The following is a 21,233-nucleotide window of genomic DNA, read 5'->3' as shown; positions in this document are numbered from 1 at the left end:
TATTTTACGTTTAGAGACTTGAACGTTTAAAAAAATTATTATTATTATATTCAATCTATTTTTAGAAATAGTAAGATTTCTTATATAAGATAGTGAATATATATATATATATATATATATATATATATATATATATATATATATATATATATATATATATATAGAGAGAGAGAGAGAGAGAGATAGGTTCAAGTGTTTAAAGTAATTATTGTGTGATTGTATGCATAAATGTGGGCTAATCAAAATTAAATAATTAATTAAATAAATAAGGGTAATTTAGTAATTTGATTAATAACTTACAAAAATAATCACTATAATCATGGTATTGACTTTTAACCTAATTTCTCCAACTTTATATCTAGAGTCGTTCCCCTCTCTATCTAAAAACCAAATCTTGCCCGATCTGCCGAATTCGAATAGACTACAAAATCGATCTTGAGTTCTACAAAAATTGATTGCCATCTTCATCTTCGATCGCCATCAACAATTACTCATCGACGTCATCTGCCCACCATGTCTAATCCGTCGCACGTCGCTCACTATCGCCACACACCTCCATATACACCAAAAGAGGTCGTCGCAGCCTTGTTGTCATCTCCACAAACTGCCACCCTTCAACGCCACTCCTATATGACAACCCCTCTGGATGCATCTCCTTTAATCCACCATATCACGACCTTCTTGTATACATCAGCCCCTTCATATGGGCTATTGGAATTTTGCTTTCATATATGTGTGTCATCGAGAACTAATTTGAATGCGCTATTAGAATTTTGCTGGCAACCAGATGTGATCATGAATCTTGTTCTTAATCTAAGGTAACATCACTTTTTTTTTATTTTCTAAACCTAATTGACGCCAAGTAAGCCTTGTAAATATAGTGGACTAATTGTGTTCAATAATCATCTATTTTGTTTGTGAATTTTGAACAATTATGCTATTAGAGTAGTAATTATTGGTGTTCTTGTATAATTTTGAATATTTTTTGAACCCTTTTTTTAGTTTGACTTTTGTGATAAAAAGGATAATATGTTTTTGATAAGTTGTGATGATATTCTTATAAATTGAATTATATTCTGCTTTCCATTAATTTAGACCTACGAAGTTTTACAAAATTATTATTGGTTTGGAGTTTTATGGCATCCAAGTTGTCACAAATTTTACTCCTCCTTTCTATATATGATTCATATATTTGTCCATCAACTTATGAAACTACTTTCTAGTAATCCCTTAGTAGTTTGTGTATTTTATACAATTCCAATTCTATCAGAATGGAATCACGAATTCAAATTCTATCGGAATGGAAACACAAATTCTAATTCTGTTGGAATGGAATATGGATATTTTCTCATTGATTATACATGTTCTACAATTTTTGGTTATTGGTTTGGTGCAGTTAACAAGTCCGCATATTTTTCAAAAGGAATATAGTTTTTTATTTATCATTTGCTAATGCGTTATTAGATTCTAAATTACAATTGGATTTGTTTTCACAGAAGTTGATGCTTGAAGAACGCACAACAAAATTGAAAGTGTTTCTTAACAACATTATTCTTTTAGAATTTATTAGTGTATTTATTAGATTTCGATGTTTTTTTTCCGATTTGAAAGTTTTTTAGTTTTATTCTTTTACAATAAATGTAATTCTTAACAATTGTTACATGTATTCTATAAGAATTAACGTAATTTTTGTTTTAATTCTTCAATTGATGGTTCGAAAATTTTGTTATTCTACAAGAAATTTTTAAAGTCGTGATCAAGAAATATGTTCAAGAATATTTTTATTATTTTATGGTTCAAGAATATTTTTATTTTTGAACATACTCAAACATATTCTGTCAGAATGTCCAAATTAAAAACCTTATAATTCGTAAAATCGGATTTTTAAAATTAATAGAATCTATGATCCCTTAAAATATGCAAATTTCATTTATTAAGTCTATATTAATTGACTAAAATACCTTTCTAGTAAAATTAGATGATATTTTTCAATTATATTTAATTCAATAAGATGTATTAATCACTTTCTTTAAATAAGTAAAATGATTGGCCCATATCAGTCATATATTTACAAAATAATTAGTTAGAATATAATAATCCAAGGCTATATATATATATATATATATATATATATATATATATATATATATATATATATATATATATATATCTTTACTATCTTATAAAAGAAATCTCACTATTTCTATAAATAAGTTTAATATAATAATAATATTTTTTAAGACGTTCAAGTCTCTAAGCTTAAAGTACAACCAATCATGAATAAAATAATATTATTTTATAACTTAGTCTTACGATTTAAACCCTTATAATTCTCCCAAAATATGTTCAACTTTGACTCCTTCCCATTTCCTAATGGTATTCGGATGCATTCAAAATTTCAACCCAATAGGCTTCTACAAATATCCTTAAATGTCGCATGTTTGATTCCATTTTCCAAATTTGAAGTCTACGTCCCTTTGTTGCTCTTCCCTGCTATAAAGCCCACCGCCATCAGATCATTCACCATCATGTTGGTGTTCTTCTCCCACCTCTCTCGATCCAGGAAACCTAGATCGACCTTCTATTAATACTACCAGACCACGACTAATAAATGTTTACCCTTTTGGATTAATAAATTTCTTCGGTGAGTGTTCGAAACACCAAGATCATCATCAGAACAAAAGAGGATTAGTTTTCCCCAAGAGCGTCATCAAGCCACTACGCATACCGTCCTCCCATTAGGTTAATGTACGGTATGATTTATTTTGTTCTTCATCTTTCTTTTATATGATTTCTAACCCTAACCCTCTTATATGTTTCTTAGTCCAGTAACCTGTGTTGAATCTCCGGTTTGGATAAATGAATAAAAGAAACAATCGTTTTTATAATATCTGGAATGTAGGTTTCCGGTACTAACTTCCGATAACCCTAACCCTCTATATATGTGTTTTTTTCTTTTTCATCAATTTCTACAGCTTTGGTCGGTTTTGATTTGGTTTATTTTTTATATGAAACTTATATTGATCTATTGCAGAACTATTTTTCAAACTACATGGGTGGGTTTTTAAATTGATTTTAGAAAACATTGCAATCTAACCCCAATGTTGATTAATTTGCCTCATTGGAAGTATTTCTTGCAACAAACTGGAGGTTTTTGACTTAGCCCTCCTTATTCCCAGATTGAGCATGTTGAATCCTAATCAATCAGAAAATATTTCTCTTAATTTTGGCTTTCTCTAAATATAAGTCTCCTTAAACCTCTACGAGCCCTAAAACACCAACCATCAGTCGTACCCTCACCGCCGGTCACCATCATAAGCTGCCCACCATCTCTATCGTCATCTTACATCCACCACCGGATCTCTTTCCTCGCCACCATCGAATAGCCACCGATCACTCACCTCCATTAATCTAATTGTTTCTAGCCGACACCAAATGGAGGTGTTGGAATGAAAACGAATGGAGGTATAAGAATGAAATCGAAGTCATGAAGAGGAACAAGAACAGGGACGAAAAATATGGTGCTTCGTTTTGTTTGAATTTTCCCCCTACTTATTACGAGTTCTAAATGAAAACTTGTATTATTTTGAATTTCAATCCAGAGTGTAGGAATGGGTCAAATCAGCCACTAGGTTTGATTTTTTTTACCTTTCCAATCTTTTTCATTGCATTTGCTTTCCCTGTTTTGATTTGTATTTATCATCAATTTTATAAGTTTTTGTTTTGTGTTCCTTTGTAGAACAATTTTGGGTATGTTTTTTTTTGCTCCTTTCTATGTAAGCCTTTTTCCCTTTCTCATATTTTTTTAATTTAGATCGAACTTATATGTATTACCATATCTATTTGCTCATGTTTTTTATTTTCTCATGATTTAGGTAATGCTTGGAAAGGAACGACAACCCAAAATCCATCTGAGGGGTTTGGGAATGCCCAATAACCATGTAGTCATCTGGTATGGCTTCAGAAGCTTTCTTCATCTTTTTGTTTCATTATCTTTTCCTAATTTATTCACCCATATCTTACTTGAAAGTTTTTATGAACGCATGTAACTAAGGGCTCTTTCTTTATAACACTTACTTGACTAACATGATGTCTATTAACAATCTTTTTAGGTGGTTGTTAAGATATTTATTTCTTTTTGTAGATCCGACCATAAATGATCTATCGATGTCCATCTTTTGATAATTTCTTTTGTGGTTATGTTAATAAGGTTTTTAGACCATTTCAAGGTTAAGGTTCATATTAAGCTCTAAATAAAAAGATAAATGGATGAAATAAGATAATGTAAGGGCAAGAGAAAAGTTTGATTGTTTATTTAATAATTAAAATTGTTGTATAAAATGAGTTGTAAATATCCGGATGTAGGACAGATGGTGGTCAAATGAAGTTGTGTACATGGTATGATATGAAATGAATGTAGGAGTAGAGTATTTGGACTCTACAATAGGTAAGAGATCCTCATAAAGCTTTAATTTACAGGTTTCATAGCTCCAGCCTTCAAGTATTGATTTCAAAATTTCACCCCTCAAATGCGTCCACAATGGTAAGTACCTAAAATGTTATTTCAAAATGGTTTAAACAATGGTAAGTACCTAAAATGTTATTTCAAAATGGTTTAGGATCCAATTTTTCTCGAGTTATTTGATTAGTCAACTTATGCCGGATAAATCAGATGTGCAACATCAGATCTATACCTTTTGTATTTTATGTTAGCTTTTAAATGTCTCAGGCCTATACTTTTGCTTTCGTGCTGATTTCAATATACATGTTGAAATTTGGGTCTGTCATTGTTTATGTTGAAACGAAAGTTCACCTAATTTTTTTTGAATCCGGTATCTTTTAAAAAAAATATCTTATCCTTGCAAATGATCAACAATTGTAGTTCCTTCAAGCTTAATCTTTGATTTGTGTTTTTATTTTTTAGCTTATTTGGGAAAACTTTCTAATAGACTTTGTATTGTGATTGCAAACGATTAAAAAAGCATAGTTCGAATATCCTCCCATTGGATACTCACCATACAATCTTCCAAAACTATGGTTCGGTTGTTCAAGCAGGGATCAAATGTCATGCCTATGGACTTTAATCCCCAATAACCTCTTAGGTTTATTCCATATCTACTTACTTCCCCCCCTAAATAATGTTTGACCTCATTCGTTTGATACTTTTTCTCATGATCATAAATTTATCTTAAGAGCAAAATGCAAGAAATGGCAATGTACTTTCATTTATCTGTTTATTATAACATCCTACTTCTATTTTCATTCTACTATAAAACTTTTAGCACTTAGCAATAGAGACTATGATTCCTTCATGTCCTATTCAAGTGACAATATGGTATGAGTTTGGTTTTGAGTTTTTGTTTCCTGGGATTATATGGTTGTTTACATTTATTCAGATCTGAATTTTATAGTTTTCAGATAGTTCTTTGCTTCAACAGTTTCTCATAGAAGATTGGCTTCTTTGGTTGGCTTACTCACAAATTGCCAACCCCTAGCATAGATTATGATTGAATGATTAGCTCCCATTGGAGATTGTGTTTTGCACCATTGGTTCGAATTAAAGTTTATATGATCATTAGGTTGTGAGTTTGAGAGATACCTGTATGTTGCTAGAGGTTACTTTTTTGATACACACGAGCCTGAATATGTTGAAAAGAGCATGCAAGTATAGTTACAATGTAATAACAAAAATATTCATTATAGTTTCATCCTTACATCTATAGACACTTTAAATAATAAAAGCTCAATTGTGATATGTGGTTCCACTCTTTTGTCTGTGTAAAAGGAACTCTAAAAAATCATTATAAAGTTTCATCCTTCCAACTATAGACACTTCAAATAATAATAAAAAAACAAACTAATTTTTTTTTCAAAACTAATTAAAATAATCTCAAAATATTTGACTAAAGAAAAATAGTTTTTGTTCAAGCCTCAAGTGGTTATTTTCTATTTGGAGTCGAAGTGTATTTTCTATTTTATAAAGATATCTGGAATTTAATTATTACCTATGCGTTTTTTTAATTTTGAAAAATAGTCATCAAAGTTAACTAAAATAATTAAACCTATTTTTTGTAATTCTATAACTTTTTGGATGAAATATTTAGTCTCATCTCATCCTAATCGGCATAAATTGATCAATAGTTGATATAACATATGTTCCTTATTCATTCATTCATTATTTATTCATGTTTTATTCACACTTGAATAAGATTATATAAACATAATTAAAGGTAATCATTTGAAAAGAGATAAAAACACATTCTTAAGTTAATATAACTTTCCAACTAAATGAACCAAAACAAAGTTGGCATACATTATATGCTCGCCCTGAAAATTTAGATGATTTACATATATTGATCCAACAAATGGGTTGTGTAATGACACCCGATTGATATGCAAAAGCTTTCAGCAAAATGTTATTGATGCAGAAATAACTGTTGGTCAACATGCTGGAAAAATGATATTTTTGCCTACGATTCATTTATATCCCTCTGATGATGATATGTTCTCATTCAAGTTGAAGAGGAAACAGTTTCTTATTCAATTGGGCTTTGCAATGACAATCAATAAAGCTCAGGGACAAACAATTCCAAATGTAGGTATCTATCTTCCAGACCCAGTATTCTCGCATGGACAGCTTTATGTTGCATTGTCCAGAGGGCTTTCATGTTGCAATACAAAAGTATTAGTGAAGCGTAACGAAAATTCAAAAGGTGATGGGGTTTATACAGCAAATGTGGTGTATAAAGAAATATTGCACGATTAATAATGTATAATCAATCATGTGTTATTACACATTTTCATATTTTATGTAATCTTATATAATTCTCTTATTTTTGTTTCAACAACTTAAATATTTCATATTTTGTGCCGTCTTGACCGGTTTCTTTTTATTGGTTATTTGATGTATCATGTAACAAATATCACCATAGTTTGATTATATTGTCTTCGACATGTACTTTCTTTTGGAACATAACATTTGTGTAAAGGAAACATATCACTGAAAGAACTTACGTGCCCCGCCGCTTAGCGCGGGTATACTACTAGTATATATATATATATATATATATATATATATATATATATATATATATATATATATATATATATATATATATATAATTTGAATTTTACAAGAATACAAACATAATTATAAATATTTATAAGGATATAAGCAAAAAAAATTTGAAATTCAAAGTAAAAGAGTAAAACCAATATAAAGTTAATCACGTTGTTTCGGTAATTAAGTTAGAAACTAGAAGGGCTTTATAAATAAAATTTCAAAATACTATTGTTAAGATAAAAACACGTCACTATAATTAACTAAGTTTTTTTTTTTTTTTTTTTTTGATTGATGCTCGTTGTAACACGTTTTTATATCTCTTGGGAGTAAGTGGATTCAAACCCCAAGTTTTTTTTATCTTTATTTTCTTAGTTTTTTTTCTTTAGCTAACATCTTGTTAGTGTCCGGCTAATAAATGTTTGGTTGGTCGAAAAATAATAATCAAATTCATAAAAATATTTAATGTTAATCGTATAAAAGTTTCAAAAACGAGATACAAAACATCAACTAGTCAACCATACCTGATCCAAACTCTATGACCACCTATTAAATGATTAATATGAGTAGATTTATTATTAGAGCATCCACAATGGTTCGTTTAATGGGAAAGTTGAATGAAGTTGCAAGTTTAGGTGTCCTTGACATTCAATGTATTTGGACTTTGTAGAGTTTAATCACTGCGTTGAAGGAAAAAAAGTTATAAAGTTATATGAATTTTAGAAAGATGACGTGGATACTGATTTTGATCTAATATCCAATATATTTCATAACTATTGATAGCGTGGCCAAAAGAACGAATATGTAAGAAATTACATAGACAACAATAAAAACAACATATAATATGTTACTCCATTAGAAAAGTATCAACATGTTAGTTTGAGGTTGGCCTCACAACCAACTCTTAAAAAATGCCAACTCAATCCCCCAGAGGCTCTAATATATGCTTCCGAAAGGTTAGAAATCTCAAACCACTACTAGAAAAGCAGCATTTTACGACATGTAATGTGTGTCGTAAAACGCTCAGACGACGTGCAAATGCGTGTCAAGGAAGGCCCTGTCATAACGAGAGACAACACGCTTTTGCGCGTCGTTTATTTACGACGTGCATTTACGACACGTATTGCGTATCATTAAAGTCGCTGTTTAAAAACTTAAAAAGAATATTATTTATAGATTTACTAATTTTCAAATTAAATTTGTATTTAATGTCTCATAATAAAAAATAAAATATCATATACAAAAACTACAACCCGTTGCATAAAATTTAATGTCATACAAATAATCGTTCCATGGAAAGATAAATCAAATTAATAGAAGTTGTAACAAAAATTTACAAACTAATTAAATACAAGAAATATGAAAAACTTGAAATCCCTGAGATTAATAGTTCTAACAAAAGCTTCACATGAGATACATACAGTTGGAATCCATGGCTGTAATTCTCTCTCAACCTAACAACCAATATCATAAACATACAGAGAAAAAACTAAACTAAGCTATGAACAAGATCTAAATTGGCATAAGACTCTTCTTGATCAACATTTTCCAACAAACATATGCTTGTCTTTATCTACCATTATAGTTAAGTTGTAGATTTTTAGAGCATTCCAAGTCTAATGAATAACAAAGAGCATTACAATAAGAATCGAGAACAAACATCATTTACCACCACTACCTGCAGCATGAGAGGCAAAACCTGCATCACCACCAACTTCAATATGAACACCTCTTTGTTTCACCTTCTTCTCCCCCAGGAACATGGAAGAAAGAACCAATGAGACAACAATGGCGAAAATAACTGCAACTGCAACACTGTATTTGTCTTCCATGAGACTGGTGACAGCCGAGTAAAAAAGATCATAATAGAGTGAGCCCACCTTAGCTTTCTCTACCGGTTAACATACAATCTTTATTGGCGAAAAGATCACTTACTACTCGAAAGTTTGAAAAAAAAAAGTTGATCTAATTTAAATTCTGAGAATATAACATAAGGAGAATCTAAAATAGACCTATAGAATTCCATACCTTTACAATAACATCATATATGTAGTTTTTCATGCCATCCTGTTGTTAAACAGGTAATACATTTGTTTGTGAGATGCAGTAATCTTGTAATAGAAACAAATGGTTGTGAGATGCATATCCCAGAAGATAGAGATAGTCACCTGTAAAGAAAAGAATTTGGTGTCCAAGCTCTGTGTATGTCTATTGTTTTGCAATTCCTACAAATATTTGATCAACATCAATCCTCTGTATTATTAAGATGCACATATCAGTATGCATCTCATATGATGATGTAACACATTTCATATATTGAGTATCATAAAGAAAATGTTGAGCACTTTTGCAATCAGTGATGGAGTTTGGACACTTATTTTGAGGGGCCAAAAGTATAATATACATGAAAATCAGAGAGCAAGGGGCCACAACATAAATTTTTTATTTTTAGGCTAAATATGTATATAAAGTAAAGTGGAAGGGCTATTTCAAACAAAAAAAATTCAGGGGGGGGGGGGGGGGGGGCACAATCCCCCCTTGCCCTAAGCAAGCTTCGTCCATGTTTGCAATCCCGAACTTGCCCTTCCTCTTGTAGTCTGGATCGAATCACCTACGAGATGAACAGTTGGTCCTTCAACAGATAAATTGTATATGTGTTTTATCTCTTGGGAGTAAGTGGATTCAAACCCCAAGTTTTTTTTATCTTTATTTTCTTATTTTTTTTTTAAAGCTAACATCTTGCCGGTGTCCGGCTAATAAATGTTTGGTTGGTCGAAAAATAATAATCAAATACATAAAAATATTTAACGTCAGTCGTATAAAAATTTCAAAAACAAGATACAAAACATCAACTAGTCAACCATACCTGATCCAAACTCTATGACCACGTATTAAATGATTAATATGAGTAGATTTATTATTAGAGCATCCACAATGGTTCGTTTAATGAGAAAGTTGAATGAGGTTGCAAGTTTAAGTGTCCTTGACATTCAATGTATATGGACTTTGTAGAGTTTAATCAGTGCATTGAAGGAAAAAAAGTTATAAAGTTATATGGATTTTAGAAAGACAATGTGACAATCCAACTCAATAAAGTTCAATGTAATCCATATTGATTTTGATCTAATATCCAATATATTTCATAACTAATTATTTCATATTTCTTATTCCACTGAATTTGTTTTATCACACATCACATTTGGCATATAAATTTTGTAACTATCTATAGCGTGGCCAAAAGAACGAACATGTAAGAAATTACATAGGCAACAATATAAAAAAAAAATATAATATGGTACTCCACTAGAAAAGTATCAACATGTTAGATTGAGGTTGGCCTCACAACCAACGCTAAAAAAATGCCAACTCAATCCCCCAAAGGCTCTAATATATGCTTCCGAAAGGTTAGAAATCTCAAACTCTTTGGTGATTGGTTGTATGGCACATAAATGCTTCAACCTATAGTTCTTCTGGTGCTTAAAACTATTGCCAAGTATAATAATTCGGTTCAACATACCATGTCTCCAGTTGGTCTTTAGGAGATTTTCAAATAGCGTTACTCGACACGTGGCATGAAAAAAAGAATCGGGTTCACAGCTTCTCTCTGGCACCACTCATTAACTGAAAGAACACAACAACCGAGTTCCTCAATAACTTTCAATTCTGTCAAAGAAATAATCGGATCGAAAACTTCAACATCTCCGATCCAATCCACTTCTTTTTTCATCAGGATCGCAAGGCTAAGCTGTACTTCAGAGGATTTAGATGATTCAATGCTTCCAATTCCGTAAATGACCATCTTTAACTTGTGTTCTGATTCCGTAACCCTATGGAAATGGAATGAAGCTTCAGAGTTACGGATTTGATTTAGAAAAGCAGCAAAGAATCCAGACTTCTTTAGTTTCTCAATAGAGATTTGCATCTTCTGCATCAACTTCTCTTCTCCTTCTGGTGTCGTTGTGAGGTTTGTAGGAGCCCAATATGTTTGTTCTGGAGCTATTTTCAGGTTTCTGTTAGAAGCTTCCATTGTGATGCATATACTAGTTTGCTATGTAATCAAAAAGATCAGTAAAGAATCTGCAAGATGGAGATCAGAACTTGGTTACCATCATTTGTTAGAATAGGATCTGCAGTTATTTAGCAATTAGTTATATACCGTAACTTTTCAACAAATCGAATTAGCAATGTAACATCCGAATCAAATATTGATGTCAATACTGATACATATAATATAATGCCAAGGGATTGCGCTGTGCGTGGGTTCGTGTTCCGGATCACGAGGAAGCTAGTTTAATTTCAATTTTATCAACAAAGCATAACAATAATGTTGCAAGTTTAAACAGATTTAACAAAATGAAAAGCACTATAAACAATTGAATCTTTTAACAAAATATAAAATACAAACAAGCAGCAAAACGGGTATATACAAAATATAAAACACACACAATGACAATTATATCACAATCCCAACGAAACAAGAGCAAAAATCTAACCTAGGTCGATCGACCAGTGCCAAAAGTGAAGCTTTCAGCAAACATCAAATCAGGACATGCATGGACACAAAAGGTTCTCATACCATGAATAAATAGAATTTTGTTATCAAAGAAGTTTGTACATAACAAAGATGAAATAAATAATTATAAATAGAAAATGATTAGGGTTTCTAGAGATACATAACAAAAGCCTTAAATAAAGGCCCGACATAATAACCTAATAAGTAAGCTAGCCCAATATCTGCTTACAGTTAATACTGATAGATATAATATACTATCCAGGCATTGCGCTGTGGATCCATTTTCACAATCACTTAGTGTATTAATAAACTCTTTCAGATGATTGGCTGAGAGAAATATATAACAATTTTTCTTTTCAAAATACAAAACAACGTTAATTAATTATTATGATCGGTGGTTTCCTCTCCAGCATGTTTATCGGATTCCTCCAAAAATTCCGGCAACATTGCCCTTACTTTTATCCATGCATAATAATTGTATTGATTTAATTAATCCCCAAACCAGAGTTTTTAATAAAAATGGGGCCCGAGGAGTGTCAATATGCTAGAGGTTTTGTGATTTTTGCATGTGTCGGTGCGATAGGTTTCGGACCGGGGTCCGATGACGGGGCAAGCCCGAGGTAAGTTTATATGGTAGTATGTTTCCGGACTAGGGTCCGATGCTGGGGCAGATCCGATAAAGGTCATAGGTTGCATGTTAGATTATACTTGTTGTCTTTGTGTTATTTGTATGTACCTGGTAGGGAGGTGAGGTGGGCGAGGACCTGTACCTCATCACTAGTTGAGTATGGATGGGGTTCTATATCTCTAGGGGCGAGGCTGTGGTAGGAGAGGAGTGAGTGTGGACGGGAGCCTGTGTCTCACTGGTAGCAGGGGTGTGGACAGGGTTCCATAACTTATCAGTAAGCATGGAGGCGATGCCCAAGTTAGACGAGGCCTTAGGGCAGGAGTACAGTTAGATTATGTTCTTTTATGTATTAGCATGTTATTTGATTGTATGTGTATAGCGGACAAGGCCTAGAGACAGACGAGGCCTAAGAGAGACATATCAATATACCGAGCGGGGCTCGATGCCAGGTGGGGCCTGATGTTGGGCGGGACCCAATGCTGGAGCGAGTCCGATGTCGGGCAAGTCCCGATGTAGCAGGCGGGGGCAATTTTGGTTTCAGCTACTCTCAGTAGCGGAGGGAAGAGCTCGGGATGATCGCATGACACACACCATTGGTTTTTAGCCTAGGATGTTTCACTCTGATAAAATTGACATGTTTTGAGATGTCACTCTGATTTGACTTAACAATTTTGTCTATGAATGAAATGGTTTGAATATTATGATTTTATTAATGATTTGAAAACAAAATTTTCGGACTGTAATTTTTAAGACGTTACATTGAAGTAACTCTAATCTTGAAAATGCAAACATGATGTGGTTGTTGGTATTCATGTCATATGTAGTTTAGTATGTATATTGTACTATTATATTGTGCCTTTTTCAAAATAATTCTTTTTGCAATGCGGATACCGTTAATTGTCATGGGATGGTCATGGACTCCTGGTACATAAGTGACACTATGATAAGATATGTCTTGATTCGGCAAATACATTTTTTTGACCCACATGGTTATGAAAAAGTGACTTCTATGTTAAGATAGGTGTCTATTTATATATTTATTTAATTTAGTATTTCCTTCTTTTGACAGACTTCTTGGTTCCAGAACTGAGTGTCGAAAGTTGAAACTTTTAGTTTATTTTTTCTTGCATATTTCACATTTTTTACTGTGCATTATTGGAAAGGTATAGAAGTTTCATCTATTAGCCGGTACTTTTAGGCGATAACAAACTAGATGTTTTTCATTGCTTACATTCGGTTTGTGAACCACCGAGAGGAGTTACTTTATTAGATGTTTCCAATAGAATATTCATTTCTTGAGAAATGTCAATCTTTGCCATTTTTTATTTGCAAGTTAACAAAGCGTGATTTAAAAAATGTGCAAATTTTAATAATGGTGCATAGAATTACATATGCCCCAAGTTTTGACAAAAAAAAATTCAAGAGGGAACAAATTATAGATTGCATTTGCCCTTTTCTTTTTAATTGAACTTTTATTTATTATCTAGAATTATATGCGATGCTCATAACTTCAAATCATTAATACATGAGTTGTAACATCCATAAAATTTCAGTAAAATTTAAACTTTTCAAAACAACCTTTTATCTATAGAAATATTTAAAAACACCGATGCTTCCAAAATGTTATTTAAAAATCAGAATCTCTTTTGACATGGTTTTCAAAATGTTAACATTATCAGAGTTCCCAGGAATCATAAATTACATCTGGGCCTACAGTGTGAGTCTGGATTGCCTTCCGGGCCCACGACTCACATCTGGTTTGCCACCGAGCCCACAGTACGAGTCACCCTCAGCTCGTATCCGGAATGCTCCCGGGTTTCTTGGTTATCGCACAAAGCAGTATCACCTCAACCCATCCCACATAACTTGTCAACATATATCCCAACTAATGCGCATACAGATAACCACATAACAACATATGTAGTCCTACAGATCTACCTAACTAGCATAGCAACTAGCATGCATCACTAACTCATACTCAACATATCAATAACTACTAGGATATCAAATCTAATGGGCCGGCCTTGGTGCCCTAGACCCCTTAGTATAGTGAGGAAAACTCACCTGACACTGCTGAAGTCCCGCGGATAAAACTCCAACTACTGGTTGACAGATTCCCGAACTGCCAACATTAAACAATACCCAGTTAATAATTGGGTTCCAATACCATAACCTTAATCCATATATGGGGGTAAAATGACCATTCTACCCATAGCCCAGTATGATCCAAAACTAAGGCCTAAAGCCAAAACAAAAGCCCAACATTATAATGTCCATAAATCCATCAGTGGCCCAATTTTCCAAATTGGGCCCAAACCTCTATATGGGTCTTGTCCAAAAGCCCAATAATTTCCCTGGTCCATAATCCTGTTTCTAGTTGGCCCACGAAGGCCCATAACAACCCAGTCCAGGAACTGGCTGTGACATCCCCAAAATCATGGCCAGAAAAGACCGGTTTCATTTATGCTTTTTAAAATAATTTCAGAGTAAATCCTTTTGATTTAAAAGAGTTGCGGAATTTGTTCCCAAAACAAAATATGATAAAATCAAGTTTATTAAAGCATTTCATTAAGAGATGCATTTTCATTATAAAACAATATTCGGGATGTCATGTTCCGATAAACAGACCAAAAGCATAAACAACAAAAGATAGACCATACAACAGTTACATATAACAACTGATCTAATATCAAAAGATCTTGATAAGTCATCCAACTTATGCTCTCGCGCCACTACTTGTAATACAACAAAACTGAGTGGGTCAGGCTTGGGATCCTGGTGAGCATATAGGGTTTTCAACCAACAATAAATAATTATATTTCATTTCACCAACAATCCAACAATAACCCGATTACCCATTCCCGTTATCCTCACTTTACGTCCCTAAAACAATATCTATCTCGAGGGACCTAATCTAGGATTTTCATCGGTACGGACATTACTGCAAAGGGGTTTCCTCAATAGTAGATGTCCTAAACGCAACCATGAGGGGGATAGAGTACACCGGTGAACACATCGTTCACAACAACTACAGGTTATGAGCATGCTAGCGTTCCACAGGACTGTCTAGAAAGAGTCTGTGGTCGTTATCCATACTCCGCTGAATAACTAGATCAACAACAACAACAACAACAACAACAACAACAACAACAACAACAACAACAACAACGAGGCCTCTCATCTGTTTATCACACATCAACTATCTACCCATGTTCTACCCAACATATTAGTAGATAAAAATATATATTTTTATACATAGTTTAAAACCTGTATAGCATTCTCATTCAATACATATTCCAAACAACAGATGAGACACATACACATAACACGTATTTCATAGAGAATAAATCATATCAATGAGATAGAAGAAAGTGAATATACATTCACACATATAACAACAAAATATACACATAACACATATTTTGTATAAAATACTTCATAATTATGTGTTAGAAGAAAGTAACAACACACTCACTTGATCAGAAGATGATCGGACAACACTACGACTTGTAGAAGTAGTATCCTTCGGTAGATCTGGAAGATCTTCACAAAAATCGAGCCTCTCGCAGGCAGAGCTTCGGCTCGGGAATTGCACTTCTTGGGGCTCGGGAATGATACCGGGGCTTCGAGACTTGCTTCGGGGCTCGGGAATGATACCGGGGCTTCGGGATATAAGTTGCATGCAAAACGATGCAAAACGGGGGAGAGAGAAGAGATTTTGGCAAAAGAAGCCAGCTGCCCTCGCATGCCTTTTATAGAGGCCGAAGCCTCGCATTACGTTGGGCGTAATGCTCTACGCGGGGCGTACTGCGAAACGTCACTGCATGCGTCATCGGAGCTCTCGAGTGCGAGGCGGGTCACGCTTCAGTGTACGCTGGGTATACTCAACTACGTTGGGCTTAGTTCGGATCAGATTGGTGACTCCTTCGGATATATATATATCCGAATTAAAGATTAATTAATAAATATTAATCATTTACAAACTTTAGAAATTCATATCTTCTTCATACAAACTCTGTTTTCGACGTTCTTTATATCCACGCGTAGGTGAGACTATGCTCTTCAACTTTCGTTTAGACTCCGTCGGCTAATTTTGAATTTATTTTTTTATTATTTATTTTTAGTAGGCAGGGAAAAAAAACTCCGTTAGAAATTCATAACTTCTTCATCTGACGTCCGTTTTCGTCTGTCTTTTCACCAATGCACTACTGTCAATGAGATCTTCGATTCTCGTTTAGATTGTTTCGACCAACAATCACTCGATCTCGAATTCGAGTTTCGGGCTGCATACTGCTAAGCTGAAACTTAGAAAAATCATAACTTTCTCATACAAAGTCAGATTTGGGCATTCTTTATATGTACGCTCCCAGTTTAACGAACTATACAACATTCGTTTAGATCACTTGGGCTAAATATCGCTCTATCTTAATTTCGTATTTTACGTCATTCAGCGTCATGCCGGTTCTGTCGCGAAACTTCGACAAATCATAACTTCTTCGTTATAACTTAGATTTCTGCATTCTTTTTATATTCGGAAACCTCGTTTCAACTACTACAACATTATCCATAGATATCGGCTTTATCTAACATTTCATTTTGACGCTTATTTTTATTGTTAATTAAATTAAGACACATAATTAAGCACAAAACACATAATACTCAAATAATACAACTCTTATTATTTTAAAACAGGTTACAAATGTTAACTTAGACTATTATCAATATTAATGACAAGCCCAGAAACACAGACGTTACATTGGCCCAAACCGGGGCCCACAAAAGTGAAGTCCATTTCTATATTCGGCCCAAGAACTAGTAAATCTAGGCCCACAACCATTAGGGCCCAAAGGTCCAATGTCCATTAAGGCCCAAGTCTTCCTGAGAGCGTACGCCCAACGTACCTCTTTTGTACGCTTAGCGTACTTGGCGAAGAGTTGTACGCGCAGCGGATAACATAGTACTCCCAATGTACAACATAGTACTCCCAGCGTACAAACAACTTATGTCCAAAATCCATTAAGTGCATAATACATGAAGACTTTACGTCCCAAACTCAGATCTAAGTCCCAAATAACGTCTAAACCCATAAAGTCACTGACTTGGTGACTTTGCATGCCCCAGACAAGCCCAAAATCCAAAAATGACATTTTACTTCCATGAAAGTGACTTTAACTTATGCATGCATCCATTAAGACCTTCAAGATGACAACTTTATGTCTTAGGGACTCAAATAGCACCAAGGGTGGCAACCCTAAGCCTATGAATCACCCATAAAACTTCATCCTTGAGGTTTTACTTTTATGAATAGTTGGTCCTTCGACTGATAAATCTATCTATTAAGATGTGTTTTTTTTTTTTTTTTTTTTTTTTTTTTTTTTTTTTTTTTTTAAATATGGTATTTTATCTCTTGGGAGTAAGTAGATTCAAACCCCAACTTTTTTTTATCTTTATTTTCTTAGTTTTTTTTTTTCTTTAGCTAACATCTTGCCAGTGTCCGGCTAATAAATGTTTGGTTGGTCGAAAAATAATAATCAAATACATAAAAATATTTAACGTCAGTCATATAAAAATTTCAAAAACGAGATACAAAACATCAACTAGTCAACCATACCTGATCCAAACTCTATGACCACCTATTAAATGATTAATATGAGTAGATTTATTATCAAAGCATCCACAATGGTTCGTTTAATGGGAAAGTTGAATGAGGTTGCAAGTTTAGGTGTCCTTGACATTCAATGTATATGGACTTTGTAGAGTTTAAACAGTGCATTGAAGGAAAAAAAGTTATAAAGTTATATGGATTTTAGAAAGACGATGTGGTAATCTATTGAACTTTAAAAGTTCAATGTAATCCATACTGATTTTGATCTAATATCCAATATATTTCATAACTAATTATTTCATATTTCTTATTCCACGGAATTTTTTTTATCACACCTCACATTTGGCATACAAATTTTGTAACTATCTATAGCGTGGCCAAAAGAACGAACATGTAAGAAATTATATAGGCAACAATAAAAACCACATATAATATGTTACTCCACTAGAAAAGTATCAACATGTTAGTTTGAGGTTGGCCTCACAACCAACGCTAAAGAAATGCCAACTCAATCCCCCAAAGGCTCTTATATATGCTTCCGAAAGGTTAGAAATCTCAAACTCTTTGGTGAATGGTTGTATGGCACAGAAATGCTTCAACCTATAGTTCTTCTGGTGCTTAAAACTATTGCCAAGTGTAATAATTCGGTTCAACATACCATGGTGCTTAAAACTATTGCCAAGTATAATAATTCGGTTCAACATACCATGTCTCCAGTTGGTCTTTAGGAGATTTTCAAATAGCGTTACTCGACAACGTGGCATGAAAAAAAGAATCGGGTTCACAGCTTCTCTCTGGCACCACTCATTAACTGAAAGAACACAACAACCGAGTTCCTCAATAACTTTCAATTCTGTCAAAGAAATAATCGGATCGAAAACTTCAACATCTCCGATCCAATCCACTTCTTTTTTCATCAGGATCGCAAGGCTAAGCTGTACTTCAGAGGATTTAGATGATTCAATGCTTCCAATTCCGTAAATGACCATCTTTAACTTGTGTTCTGATTCCGTAACCCTATGGAAATGGAATGAAGCTTCAGAGTTACGGATTTGATTTAGAAAAGCAGCAAAGAATCCAGACTTCTTTAGTTTCTCAATAGAGATTTGCATCTTCTGCATCAACTTCTCTTCTCCTTCTGGTGTCGTTGTGAGGTTTGTAGGAGCCCAATATGTTTGTTCTGGAGCTATTTTCAGGTTTCTGTTAGAAGCTTCCATTGTGATGCATATACTAGTTTGCTATGTAATCAAAAAGATCAGTAAAGAATCTGCAAGATGGAGATCAGAACTTGGTTACCATCATTTGTTAGAATAGGATCTGCAGTTATTTAGCAATTAGTTATATACCGTAACTTTTCAACAAATCGAATTAGCAATGTAACATCCGAATCAAATATTGATGTCAATACTGATACATATAATATAATGCCAAGGGATTGCGCTGTGCGTGGGTTCGTGTTCCGGATCACGAGGAAGCTAGTTTAATTTCAATTTTATCAACAAAGCATAACAATAATGTTGCAAGTTTAAACAGATTTAACAAAATGAAAAGCACTATAAACAATTGAATCTTTTAACAAAATATAAAATACAAACAAGCAGCAAAACGGGTATATACAAAATATAAAACACACACAATGACAATTATATCACAATCCCAACGAAACAAGAGCAAAAATCTAACCTAGGTCGATCGACCAGTGCCAAAAGTGAAGCTTTCAGCAAACATCAAATCAGGACATGCATGGACACAAAAGGTTCTCATACCATGAATAAATAGAATTTTGTTATCAAAGATGAAATAAAGAATTATAAATACAAAAAGATTAGGGTTTCTAGAGATACATAACAAAAGCCTTAAATAAAGGCCCGACATAATAACCTAATAGGTAAGCAAGCCCAATATATGCTTACAGTTAATACTGATAGATATAATACACTATCGAGGCATTGCGCTGTGGATCCATGTTAACAATCACTTAGTGTATTAATAAACTCTTTCAGATGATTGGCTGAGAGAAATATATAACAAATTTTCTTTTCAAAATAAAAAACAATCGTTAATTAATTATTATGATCGGTGGTTTCCTCTCCAGCATGTTTGTCGGATTCCTCCAAAATTTCCGGCAACATTGCCCTTACTTTTATCCATGCATAATTATTGTATTGATTTAATTAATCCCCAAACCAGAGTTTTTAACCAAAATAGGGCCCGAGGAGTGTCAATATGCTGCAGGGGCGGATTTACTATGGTGCCCATAGTGGCACCGGCAACACCTAGTTTTTCTGGACGTAGTGCAAAAAATTTCGATTTTTTTTTCTATTAGTGTACACCTACAAAAAAATGATTATATTAATATAGTTTAGATAAATTATCAAAAGTTGAATAGCTGAGTTGGTTTAACGTGTTTGCCTTCTTTTCTTAGATGTCTTGGGTTCATGTCCCACTCTCAGCAAAAATTCTTTCTGATTTCACGTCAATTCCAGATCTCAAAAGTTTTCACAAAATTAATTTGGGTGACTTTTCAATTCTCAAAATTTTGGCGCATTTTCGGTTCTAAAATTTTTGGATATCTTTCTCCCTCTCCAATATCAAAGAGACCACAACACAGGTACACGATTTCTTTCTTTCTCGCACTTTAATATGCAAATACGAACATTGTCATGGAGAGAGACGAAAAACGACTACCCTGTACCATCGGTAGAGAAGAAGCACCACCACCACCCACCAGAATTCATCTAAGCACTAGGTATATCTCCACCATAGCCGAAACAAAAAATTCGTTTTTAATGTTCTAGTGTTGAACTTTAATGTAGTTGGGGTTTACCTTTTTATATGTTTTAGGGTTAATAAAAAATTATTGGACAGGGCATCTTTTGTGAAATGGATTTCCACACCCTTGGTGACATCGATTTAACAGTCAATTAAGGTGGTGTTAATGTATAAATTGACTGATTGCCCCTTTATTCGCACAAAACCAATCTCCCCTGCTTTAACAGTTTGTGACCAAACTGCCCCTATATACAGTTTCTTGACTTTCTTCTATTGCAACATCATCAAGATTTTCTTAATAAAAGCAAGTCATGTTGACTGCTTTGCTTGTTTGTAATGATACTCAAGCTTGACCAAACTGCCCCTGCTTTAGGGTCTGTTTTTTTTTTCTTTTTAATTGAAATAAACAACCTGTACTCAAAAATCATATGGATTCCAATATTGCTGCTTAACAAAGAGCTTGATACATGGACTTTAACACATCTACTTGATATAGCTTTCGGCTAGTCTTGGAGCTGGCCAGATTGCATTATGATAAAAATGAAACATATTTATCCTTATAAAAGCTTTTGTTCACTTGGAAAGTAAAAATATACATATATGATTTCCCTTATAAAATAAAAAATATAAATATATGATAAAACTGAAACATCCT

General features: G+C 33.5%; 2 protein-coding genes, 1 long non-coding RNA gene and 1 pseudogene across 5 annotated transcripts; 2 read left to right on the top strand and 2 right to left on the bottom strand.

Annotated features, from left to right (window-relative positions):
* The first annotated feature begins 2,357 nt into the window (after positions 1–2,357).
* Positions 2,358–5,755, top strand: LOC111920762 (uncharacterized). Of its 3 annotated transcripts, none has more exons than XR_008230644.1 (3): positions 2,358–3,632; positions 3,740–3,952; positions 4,480–5,755. It is a non-coding gene; the product is annotated as an uncharacterized LOC111920762 (long non-coding RNA). The 3 variants fall into 3 exon arrangements; XR_008230643.1 differs by having other exon boundaries at positions 2,358–3,776; positions 3,876–3,952; XR_008230642.1 differs by having other exon boundaries at positions 2,358–3,952.
* Positions 5,756–6,457: 702 nt separating this feature from the next.
* LOC122197078 (uncharacterized) lies at positions 6,458–6,766 on the top strand. The gene has a single exon (XM_042900536.1). It carries the CDS (start codon positions 6,458–6,460, stop codon positions 6,764–6,766), a length of 309 nt encoding a protein of 102 aa, XP_042756470.1.
* Positions 6,767–10,374: 3,608 nt separating this feature from the next.
* On the bottom strand, positions 10,375–11,087 carry LOC111920857 (protein SENSITIVITY TO RED LIGHT REDUCED 1-like; annotated as a pseudogene).
* Positions 11,088–18,261: 7,174 nt separating this feature from the next.
* On the bottom strand, positions 18,262–19,023 carry LOC128132713 (protein SENSITIVITY TO RED LIGHT REDUCED 1-like). Its single transcript, XM_052769629.1, has one exon. It carries the CDS (start codon positions 19,021–19,023, stop codon positions 18,262–18,264), a length of 762 nt encoding a protein of 253 aa, XP_052625589.1.
* Positions 19,024–21,233: the final 2,210 nt, after the last annotated feature.

This window comes from Lactuca sativa, chromosome 3 (genome assembly GCF_002870075.4).
Source record: "Lactuca sativa cultivar Salinas chromosome 3, Lsat_Salinas_v11, whole genome shotgun sequence".
Classification (NCBI taxonomy): Eukaryota; Viridiplantae; Streptophyta; class Magnoliopsida; order Asterales; family Asteraceae; genus Lactuca; species Lactuca sativa.
This window is presented reverse-complemented; position numbering and strand designations above follow the sequence as displayed.